General features: G+C 35.3%; 1 protein-coding gene across 1 annotated transcript; it reads right to left on the bottom strand.

Moving 5' to 3' along the window:
* Positions 1–1,215: 1,215 nt before the first annotated feature.
* On the bottom strand, positions 1,216–8,271 carry LOC129260319 (serine/arginine repetitive matrix protein 1-like). Its single transcript, XM_054898321.2, has 5 exons — positions 8,167–8,271; positions 6,240–6,524; positions 5,566–5,634; positions 4,705–4,819; positions 1,216–1,979 (listed from the first exon to the last, which is right to left on the bottom strand). Exons 2-5 carry the CDS (start codon positions 6,514–6,516, stop codon positions 1,361–1,363), a joined length of 1,080 nt encoding a protein of 359 aa, XP_054754296.2. The 5' UTR covers positions 6,517–6,524; positions 8,167–8,271; the 3' UTR covers positions 1,216–1,360.
* Positions 8,272–11,735: the final 3,464 nt, after the last annotated feature.

Here is an 11,735-nt window from a genome sequence, read left to right as displayed (position 1 = left end):
ATATTCTTGCAACACCCAAAACGATGAACTAGATGTATATGCTGTACAAATTCAGAAACGTCATCTTTTAAATTCCAATACGAATATGATTATGGCTTTCATGCTTGTAACGGAGCCGTTTATGTTGTCACACAGTCTTAATTGGACGTTCATAAAATCAGCTTCAAAACTTAAAATAAAAAATGGTCGAATCATCATAAATGAAAGACAGTCAGTAACAATTGTGACTATATACAGTAAAAATGCATCTGCTCAAGCACCTCAACATTCATTTTATCTATACATATTCAAGAGCAGAACGATCATTCTAATTTTCTGAGAGCTCATAGTACTGTAATAAAGTTTTTTTAAGGCTGTTTTGTTATTTTCACTATCGATAAAAAATAGTTCCCTTCTAACCCCCTTAAACGAATTGTACATACTCTTTAAACAAACTTATGAGTGAGCTATTGAATGAATGAATTCATGAATTTATTAACAAACTTCATTTGTATGGCATTAATATTGTGTTTTAAAATATATACAATGATAACATAAACAAAAACATTCATAACTGTATGTCGTATAAATCAATAATACATCAATACATAGATTTCCAATTATTATAAAGATATACATCTATATACAAAGAGAAATGACGAATTGAAATTTAACATAAAGAAGGTGTAGCATAATGCAATATACATAAGTTATCTAATTATCGAATACAAATCAGAAAGTAAATAAATGTATAACGTTAGAGATATATCTTTGGTAATGGGGGCTTTGGTGGATTTTAGATATTTTGAATGAAATTTAAAAAGAAAAATGTACTTGATGGTAAAACTCACCCCTCTTGTTTATAATCGCTTTGAAGAACCTATAAAAATTATCAATTATATTTTCATTATCAAGTTTCATTATGAATATAAATTTGTCTTCATCGCTAAGGTTCTTAAACTGTTTATACATTTCAGCTATTGAAGAATCTGGAACCGCTATAGTATTGACTATTTACACATTAAATTACTTTTTAAAGGCCTAATTACAACCAGCTAACTTCACTTCAGGTCCCCCAATTTCTATTTATTGTAATTATTCTACCGTTTCAGAATAAATCGTTTTATATTTGATTTGTGCAAAATAAATGAAATGAATGAGATGAACCGAGAATTCTGACTAAGCCATTGCCATTTCGGATATTTCTTTTTTTTTTTTTTTGTTTAAATGGCCTGCTTTTAGTATAAATACACGCTAATTTCATTCATCATAATTTTTTAAACTGAAACGAATCTATCTAACATACAAAAGCGTTCCCTATGAAATTGATGTGTGGGCTAATTTTAAACATAATTATCAGAGTTTTGAAAACTTCTGGCTTTTATTTCTTTGACTTTTTCTTAGATCGACCTTTTCCAGCAGTTTTAGCTTTGCTCGTCTTTGCCTTCTTATGAGATTTAGGGGTCTGACTCTTTGCTGTTGTTTTCTTTTGGGTTTTTGTACTTTGGGGCCCCTTTTTCTTTTGGGGGGCTTCCTTGGGGGCCTTGGGCGCTTTAGGTTTTTTGGCTTTTGCTGTTTGGGGTGCCTTTTTCTTCGCTGTCTTCTTTTGGGGATTTGGAGCTTTCTTCTGTTTAGCAGTGACCCCCGTCGATGTGGATGGTCCTGATTGGGTAACCTTTTGTTGTTTTGCAGGTGGATTTTGACTTGTGTTAGGATTTTTGGCTTTTGCTGTTTTGGGTGCCTTTTTCTTCTGCGTCTTCTTTTCGGGATTTGGAGCTTTCTTCTGTTTAGCAGTGACCCCCTTCGATGTGGATGGTCCTGATTGTGTAACCTTTTGTCGTTTTGCAGGTGGATTTTGACTTGTGTTAGCTGATCGTTTTCGACCCATTGGAACTCCTACTGGTTGTGTGATGATGATTGGTCTGGCTACTGGAGCTGGAGCAGGGGCTTGTTTCACGTTTGTTGTAAAATGTTGATGCACAACCGGTGCTGATGGCGTGCTTAAATGAAGAACGTAATTCAACAGAGCATTATTATATTATTTTAGAAATTGGCACATTAATTTTGTAGTATTATATACACTACTCAAAAAAAGTTAAGGACCACTTTTTAAAACGTACATAAAGATTTTATACAAGGTGTTTTATTTCTGGAAATACCTCAGTACAACTGTCCTAAATGTCCTTAAACACGCTGTAATCAATTTCACGCATGGGTGGTTTCAGTTGTTGCACAATGTCTCTCGCATCACTGCACATCCTGAAAAGTGGGCCCCGAGGGGTATCAGCTACCGACATGAAGTGGTAAAAACGAATGTCTGAGTGTCTTTCAGGCAGTTCAGTAACGAGTGTGACCACCTCCTGCAGCAATAACGGCTTCACAGCGCTGTCTCATGGAGCTGATGAGGCGATTGATGTCTCTGACGTCCAGTGCATACCATGCAGCCTCCAGAGCCACACCCAGCTGCTGCAGTCCAAGTGGATGGGCTTCGAGCTGGTCGAGACTCCTCCCCATCATGTCCCAGACGTGCTCTATCGGGTTTAAGTCCGGGGACCTCACTGGCCACTCCATACGCTCAATCCCCTGGCCCTCAAGGAACTTGGTCACCACCCTAGCTCGGTGGGCACGGGCATTGTCATCCATGAAAATGATGTTTTGTCCCACATTTTCTGCAAATGGCACCACTATAGGTTCAAGGACCTCATCCCTGTACCTCACTCCTGTCATTGCTCCCCCTGGGACCACGTAGAGACGAGTACGGTTGGCGTAGGTGATGCCTCCCCACACCATGACGCTGCCTCCCCCATAACGGTCATGTTCTGCAATACAGGGGTCTGCAAATCTCTCTCCTGGTCGCCTCCAGACTCTCGAACGTCCATCATTGTGGTCAAGGGAAAATCTGCTCTCATCTGTGAACAGAACTCTACGCCATTGCTGTCTGGTCCATCTGACATGCTCCCGGGCCCAGTTGAGACGAATTCTTCTGTGAGCAGGGGTGAGTGGGACACACTGAGCTGGCCGTCTGGCATGCATATTGGCTCTGTGAAGTCGGTTACGGATTGTTTGAGTGGAAACAATCACTCCAGTTGCTGCAGCGAAGTCATTGTTGAGGCGGCGTGCACTGTGAAAGCGGTTGCGGAGGCTGAGATTCGTCAAGTAGCGATCATCTCTAGGGGTTGTCGAAACTGGTCGGCCACTGCGGGGTCTCTCGGAGTATAGCCCTGTCTCTCGGTGTCTTTGATTTGCTCTGCTAATGACACTGTGTGACACGCCCATCATTCTGGCTACTCTTCGCTGACTGAGGCCAGCTTCCAGCATCCCTAGGGCTCTGGCTACATCTGTTTCACTTAGGTGGTGTCTTGGCATTGCTGTTGTAGGCAAGTTGTTGATTGTACAGACTAAAGACGGAAAATGCTTTGGAAGACACTTGTCTTATGGCCCACTGCAATGATGCCAGAGACATCATGAAAGAACTGCATGTGTGAAATTGATGTCATTGTGTTTGATGGCATTCTGGACAGCTGTATCTTGGCATTGCTATTGTCAGCAAGTTGTTGATTGTAGAGACTAAAGACAGAAAATGCTTTGGAAGCCACTTTTTAAGGGCACATTGCAATGATGCAAGAGACATGAAAGAACTGCATGTGTGAAATTGATTTCATTGTGTTTGATGGCATCCTGGACAGCTGTATCTTGGCATTGCTGTTGTCAGCAATTTGTTGATTGTAGAGACTAAAGACAGAAAATGCATTTGAATCCACATTTGTACCACTTCACAATGGGCCCACTTTTCAGGATATGCAATAATGCGAGAGACATCATGCAACAACTGAAACCACCCATGTGTGAAATTGTTACAGGGTGTTTGAGGAGATTCAAGACAGCCATATTCGGGTATTTCTAGAAATACAACACCCGGTTTGAAAATTGTATACACACATTAAAAAGTGGTCCTTAACTTTTTTTGAGTAGTGTATTTTCTCTACACCTGCCTCTACATAATATCATGAAGACATTGACAAATCCCGCTTCCTTATTTCGTCCAACTGTGTACCCAAATCTATATTGATTTGATTTATTGTTTCACATTCCACAAAAACATACATCTTGAACATAATTATGAGAAGATGACAAAAAATACAAAGTTGTAGTGTTTTACAAAGAAATACAAGATCGTGAAATATGAGGAACCTATTGAAAAGCAAAGCTTGTAGACATATAGGTTCCCAGAAGAAAATAATCAAGGATTAAAAACTCCTAACGCAATGAAGCGAGATAAATCAAATGTAGAAAAATAATACATTATAAAGAGTTCTACATGATAGTCACTCGAGCAAGGCGCTTACCCACTAGCGTACGATTGTAAAAGAAATATTTTCAACCTACATTTAAAAGAATATAAAGAGGGCGCCTCAATTATATGGGTGTCTAAATTATTCCAAAAGGGAGGCCCTGTAAAGGAAGGCCCTATATTATAGTGACTATAGTGACCTATTTTTTTATTTCACAATTTTAATATTTCACAATTTGCTTTCCAGTTTTAAAATTTGAACTAATATGCCCAGCATGGAAGCACTGAAACAATCAAAATGACATGAATATGTTATCATGAGGATTGTGATCCATTTTTAAGCTGAACTCCTGACCATTGGATACGAAAATATCAATGCAAATAATGTAATATGAGATCAAACAAATTATTGAAGTGTTGTCCCATTCATATACCTATTGTAAACATTTGTCTGTTCCCCAATCATGGTGTTGCCTGAAGCAGTACTCGATCCAGAGGCACTAATTGTGTTAGATACACTGGGCCGAGATTGCGTAGCGGGTTGCTGTCCTGTTGACAAAAGTGATACAAAATGCATAATTATTTTTGTTCTGTAGAACTGTCAGACCCCCCCCCCCCCACCATTTTCCAACATGCATGAACTCATCTAGCACATTTCAATGTAATTGGATATCATCTTCAATAAAGGACCAGTTCTGTTTATGTTGACTTCTCACCATGATAATCACTGCAGAGATTCTCCAAAATCAATAATTTTTTCCTACACGATATTGAAATTTTTTGACAACTTGACATAATCATTCCATAAGGCTCTGAAAAAACACGAAAAGAAGGTTTGAATTACACTATTTTGACCTGCAATCTTCACTCGTATATAAATGGAAAGAAAATTCACGCTTACATCAATTTGGGAATATTTCCCCATCATCATTCATGCCAATGATGAATATGTATCACATTCATAATCCAAGTGTAGACCCCGTTTAAAAAGACAAATCCCCTCACATTAGGGCATTACAACAATTATGGATATCATCATATCAATCATAAATTTACTTTCACTGGGCACTCGTACATGACATTTGACAATATATCCATCTTTGTTTTCAATCCACTGACAGTTTAAAAGTAAGAATTGCAAAAAAAAAAGTGTAATGAAGTTGTATTTTCTAACATTCTAAAATGAAAGTAAAGTTCGTCTATTTTGCGTATTCGCACGACAGTTGTGTTGTATTAATGCAGGATAATTTCCTTATTGGATGTCTTACTATTTGAATAATGCATTTTGTTCGTACCTGGTCTTCCAGTTTCACTTCCAGTAGCCTGACCAGAGGACGAACTACTAGCAGCTTGGCTTGACGAATCTGTTTTTAAAAAATGTGATAGTGTGGTCTAAATGATTTGATCACAGTTTTATGCAATAGGCCTAATACACTATACAGAAATGTGATGTGATCGATTATTTATCACTTCACGTGTGTACATATACTTTATCATATGGTCGTGTCACACTCTGCATGCATGTGATTGCTAAGAAAGTTTAGACATTATAAACAAATGCTAAGTATACAAATTAATTACTGTGCACAATCTAACATTAAAAGCACGAGGCAAAACAGAATTGAAAAGTAAAAAAAAATGTAGGAACTGATGTCACTGTGGGTGCATAAAACGCCAAGCCAGATAGGCATGGCTTGTATAAATACTTTTTGTTCTTTTTTTTTTCATAACTGAAATACTAACTTAACTTTCTGCTGACAAAACAACAATTTATTTTTATGGTTCCAATTATTATCAAAATATTTCCACTGATAGATTAATGATTCGAGGATTTGATTGAGCATAGAAATAACATCCGTTTGCTGTGATAAGCAAATAAAAAATAGACATGAACAATGAATATCAAATGCCAGTGTTACATCATCAAAAGTATATTATCTTTATCCTGTTTTTTTTTATAGAGGCCTACCTGTCAAATGTAATTCAGCAAGCCTGACCAAGCCCGCATCCTCCAGTGCTTTCTTCAGGAGTGGTCGTTGCTGTTCTAGAGGGGTCTTATCACAGAAATCTCTCAGCAATCTCTTGGTTCCCTCATAAGTTACCTTGTGACCAGAATGATTGTCAGCTTCATAAAATTCCATATCGTCAAGATTAAAATCAAGTTCCAGTCCAAGATCGACTAACTTTGTGTTGGTGCCGATGGCTTTGGCAAGGCTTACAATTTCACTGTCAGATATCGACGCCATATTTAAATCTACAATAAAAAACAAAACAGAACACAACTTTGGTACATATTGTGAACCTGAAGTTTTGAAGCGATGTTATTTTAGCTAGTCAGAATATTGGTTTGGAAGGCAATTGCGTCTCTTTACAAAGTACACTGTAAAACTTATTGGGTAAAATTTTTACCACTACGAGGGTTATTATATGTCCAACCAATTTGGGGCAGTATTTTACCCAATGCGGGAAGCATATTGTCCAGTAAGGTTGAAAAATAAGCAGCAATTACTTTATAGAATGGGCAAAAGTTTCATCACACTGGATAAATAAAAATGCCCAAAAGAAATGTCTAATGTTGGTTGGATACATAATTACCCTCATGGAGCACTTTTACCCAATATTTTTTACAGTGTAAAAACGCTGTTTAAAATTTTAAACTTTAAAATTTTAAACAGCGCTGTCTACTACATGAACTTTACAGTAGTTGTTTAACAGTTAAACAACCATACATGCTTAATTTATTGAGAATTAAATATTAGGGACATTGAACTTTGTTGTTTAAGATATTAAACACTTGTTTAAACTTTTTAAACAACTACTGTAATGTTCATAATAAACAACGTTGTATAACATTATTTTAAACAGTGTTTTTGACGTGTATCCCCCCTTCTCATTTGTTGGGAGTCACGTTAATTTAAAAGTAATTAGTCTTCTTTCGATGTGTGTGCCCCTATTCTTGAAATCTTGGATCTGTCCCTCTATACCTTGTGAGTAAACAAAACTTGACACCTCACAAACCCCCAATTTAAGGAAAAAATATGGAATAAAAGCATAATCATTATACATGGCTGGAAATTGTATCTTCTCCCAAAATGATTTGATACCATATTTATGTGGTTTGACTTTACGCTTCGATAATCAGTTAGTATTCTTTACAGTGATGTACATTTTGATTTGCACCAAAGTAAGGCATGACTGCAATGAATGATTCCAGATGCCAATGATGTCATTATCCTATGAGTTAGTAAACATATTTACAAATCCCTTTTCAATTATATTAACTTCTAGAATTGATACTAAAACGTGTTTATTGAACAATTATAATGTAAGTTATTGAAAAGTTGTTTTGAAATGGATTTTTATGCAACCCTCGTAGGATTATGATTATGATATCATTGACATCTTGATTCATTCATTGCAGTCATACTTTGGCGCAACTCAAAATTTACACCATTGCACTGCGAAGAATACCTCCTGGGGCCCGTAACACAAAGCTTAGCAATGATGTTTCGAATCAATCTTTTTATGGGGTGGATTCACCTTTAATGGATATAGTACAAAAATATAGAAACCCTATAAAATTGTGCTACATAAATAACAAAATAATAATCTACAAGCTTACTACTTTATTTGTATTTAGGCTCTTAAATATCGCTCATTTTAGTTTTGGTTGAATTCTATGCTCAGATCTCTGTATGTGACCATAAACACGTATAGACCTGCACCAAAGATACACAGCGTACATAATTTGTATTGTGTATTACTAAATTCACCACTGCAAACAAGTAACTATCTCCGAAATCACTCTATATTCATTAGGCAAAGCATGATGACAAAATATATTTAAAAAATACAATAAAAGTGCTCTTTAATCATGATTTCTTTTCCTAGCTTACCTGTATGATTATATCCTGGATGTTAGTTCAGAAAAGGCCGCGAAAACACCAACCAGTCACAATGATTTTTTAAATATTTTTGTCCAAAGTATGCAAAATGCAAAGGTCGTGCGTTTGTAAGAGCGGGAATTTCTTTCATTTATTGTATTGGGGAAACCCCAGTCGTCATACCATAGTTTTTACAACACACGGTAAATGGTTCAAAGAACAAAAGAACACTTAGTGTTTTGCTCTCATAATAGGGGACACGCAAGTATACTGGAGGGGGGGCCTCGGGACCCTGTTACACCCACAAATGTAATAATCGCCCACAAATGTAATAACGCCCACAAATGTAATAACACTTTACCCACAAATGTAATAACGCCCACAAATGTAATAACACTTTACCCACAAATGTAATAATTTCACCCACAAATGTAATAATGCACTTTACCCACAAATGTAATAATTTTTGATCGCCCACAAATGTAATAATGACTATACCCACAAATGTAATAAATTTGAAGGGATTTTTGGCGAAATCTGTTCTAAACTAAAATCCTATAGTAATGCGTTCATATAGCACAAAAGTGCAAAGTCTTTTTTCCAGACCCGGTTAATTAAACATTATAGTACAATTCCAAAGTCTTTTTTCCAGACCGGGTTATTTCAAAATCATAATATACGTCCATAGTCTTTTTTCCAGACCCGGTTAATTCAAAAATTATAATGCAAGTCCAAAGTCTTTTTTTCAGACCCGGTTAATTCAAAAATTATAATGCAAGTCCAAAGTCTTTTTTCAAGACCCGGTTGTTTAAAAAATTATAATATACATCCAAAGTCTTTTTTCCAGACCCGGTTGTTTCAAAAATTATAATATACATCCAAAGTATTTTTTCCAGAACCGGTTAATTCAAAAATTATAATGCAAGTCCAAAGTCTTTTTTCAGACCCGGTTGATTAAAAAATTACAATAAAAGTCCAGTCTTTTCCAGACCCGGTTGTTTCAAAAATGATAATATACGTCCAAAGTCTGTTTTCCAGACCCGGTTAATTCAGAAATTATAATGCAAGTCCAAAGTCTTTTTTTCAGACCCGGTCGTTTCAAACATTATAATATAAGTCCAAAGTCTTTTTTCAAGACCCGTTTGTTTCAAAAATTATAATATACGTCCAAAGTCTTTTTTCCAGACCCAGTTATAAAAGTCATTTAAAACACAACAACAACAACAACAAAACAAAGACCCTGCAATCTTACCAACATTGAATAACATGGGAATATGGTGTAGTCTTTCCTGCAGACCCAATTATTTCAAAATAACCAAAATCATTAAAAAAGAATAACAGATTCTAAGGCCCAACTATCCTTCAAACTAAGAACCTTCAATAAATAAAAGTTTAGAGAGTTTTCTTTATTCCAGACCTTGTCATTTCGAAAATAAGATAAATGAAATCCTCATAACTAAGACTCAATCATATTCTTGTGCCTGTTCAACATGAATAAGATGATTGGGGGAGTATTTCATCAACATTTATGTCCGACAAGTTGTCAGATCTGACAACTGTTCTTGATGTTGATTGGCCAAGAAGCAGTTCTACCAGTGTCGGATAAAACGTCAGTCAACAACTCTTTTCATGAAATGCTCCCCGGGCTCTAAGTTTTGATGTTTTTTTATTATAAATTTCTTTGCCTGGAAGAAAAATGAATGTTTAATTACATCATGTTATTACAGGATGTTAGGCTGGAAGAGGGTAAAAATTTTTGTGTTCTGTTTTTTTTAATAAACTAGTCTGGTCAAATTAAGTATGCGTTATCACAAGGGTTTTATAGTTTGGAAGATGCTGCATGGGGTCTAAGTTTTAAGATTAATGTTTCGCTTAATTTGTATTTTAAAGAGAACTGAGTGAGGGGTAAAGACAACACTCTAAGCCCAAGCATTGATTAGAACTTGTAAAGAAGGTGGTATTTTAAAGAAACGTGGATGCAGAGGTGGAGTCTACATGTATTTCCTCAGCTCTACTTTTCCCTTTTTGTGCTCGTTTCGATTCAACTACTACTTTATTTACTTGTTACCATTGTTAAATGTCTTGTATTGCATAATTAGTTTTTTTTTCTGAAGGTTGCCTCCTATTCTCTTTCAAATTCCACCTCTTGCTTTCCCTTCTCTTTGTCTTATCCCAATTTCTTTCCCTTCTCCCACATCTTTTCTCTTCTCTCTCTTTCTTCTTAATCTTTCATTCCTCTTTTTTCTTCCTTGGTGACACTTTGTAGTACTTATGGCCTTTTGTATTTATTTATGATACATTTCTTTTTCATTTGTATGAATTTGTATGGTATTTGATATTTATTTATAATGTTTACATTATATTTTGTTATGATTCTATTTGTATGTAAATATTCACTTAATATTTCAGTCTTTGACTGCTTGTGATTGTATTTTGATAGTTTTTATTGCAATAAAATCCAATATATATATATAAGTGGGTTTAATTTTGAAGATTGGTCTTAGCTGTGATTTTTTTTTCAATATTTGTTTATCTTTTAAATAACCGGATCTAGACGAAAGACTAAGCATAATACTCGTGTTATTCCACAAGAATAATGATATGACAAAGTCTTTTGTTTTTAAGATTGTTTAAATCATTTTTAAATTACTGGGTCTGGAATAAAGACAACGCTCTAAACATGTGCTTTTCTACATGCATGGTCTTAATTTGAGGATTGTTGGTTCTAAGAATCGTTTTGGGGCGTTGGGTTTTATTGATTTTTTATTCTTGAAATAATTGTGTCTGGAGGAAAGTCGATCTTCGACAATCGGTCTTCATGTTATTCCACAGTAATTAGATTATTGGGTATTCGTTTTAGAATATTTGTAAAAATTATTTTATTTTTTTCAAATAATAACCAAGTCTGGAGAAAGAATGTTTGCTTTACCCATGCATTATTACAATGTTTTGTAGGGGTCGTAGTATTATTAAAAAAACTGGGTGTGGGGTAAAGACATACTTTTTTACTAGGTGAATTTTTGGAAAATTGGTCTTAGATTTGAAGTTTTTTAATTCATTTTTTAATAGCCGGGTCTGAAAAAAAGACTTTGGACTTATATTATAATGTTTGAAACGAACGGGTCTGAAAAAAAGACTTTGGACTTATATTATAATTTTTGAAACAACCGGGTCTGGAAAAAAGACTTTGGACTTATATTAAAATTTTTGAAACAACCGGGTCTGGAAAAAAGACTTTGGAAATATATTATAATTTTTGAAACAACCGGGTCTGGAAAAAAGACTTTGGACGCATATTATAATTTTTGAAACAACCGGGTCTGGAAAAAAGACTTTGGACTTATATCATAATTTTTTAAACAAGCGGGTCTGGAAAAAAGACTTTGGACGTATATTATAATATTTGAAACAACCGGGTCTGAAAAAAAGACTTGGACTTATATTATAATTTTTGAAACAACCGGGTCTGAAAAAAAAGGCTTTGGACGTATATTATACTTTTTGAAACAACCGGGTCTGGAAAAAAGACTTTGGACTTATATTATAATTTTTAAAACAACCGGGTCTGAAAAAAAGACTTT

Source organism: Lytechinus pictus, chromosome 5 (assembly GCF_037042905.1).
Source record: "Lytechinus pictus isolate F3 Inbred chromosome 5, Lp3.0, whole genome shotgun sequence".
NCBI classification, from domain to species: domain Eukaryota; kingdom Metazoa; phylum Echinodermata; class Echinoidea; order Temnopleuroida; family Toxopneustidae; genus Lytechinus; species Lytechinus pictus.
The sequence above is the reverse complement of the archived record's forward strand: the minus strand, read 5'-3'. Positions and strand labels throughout refer to the sequence as shown.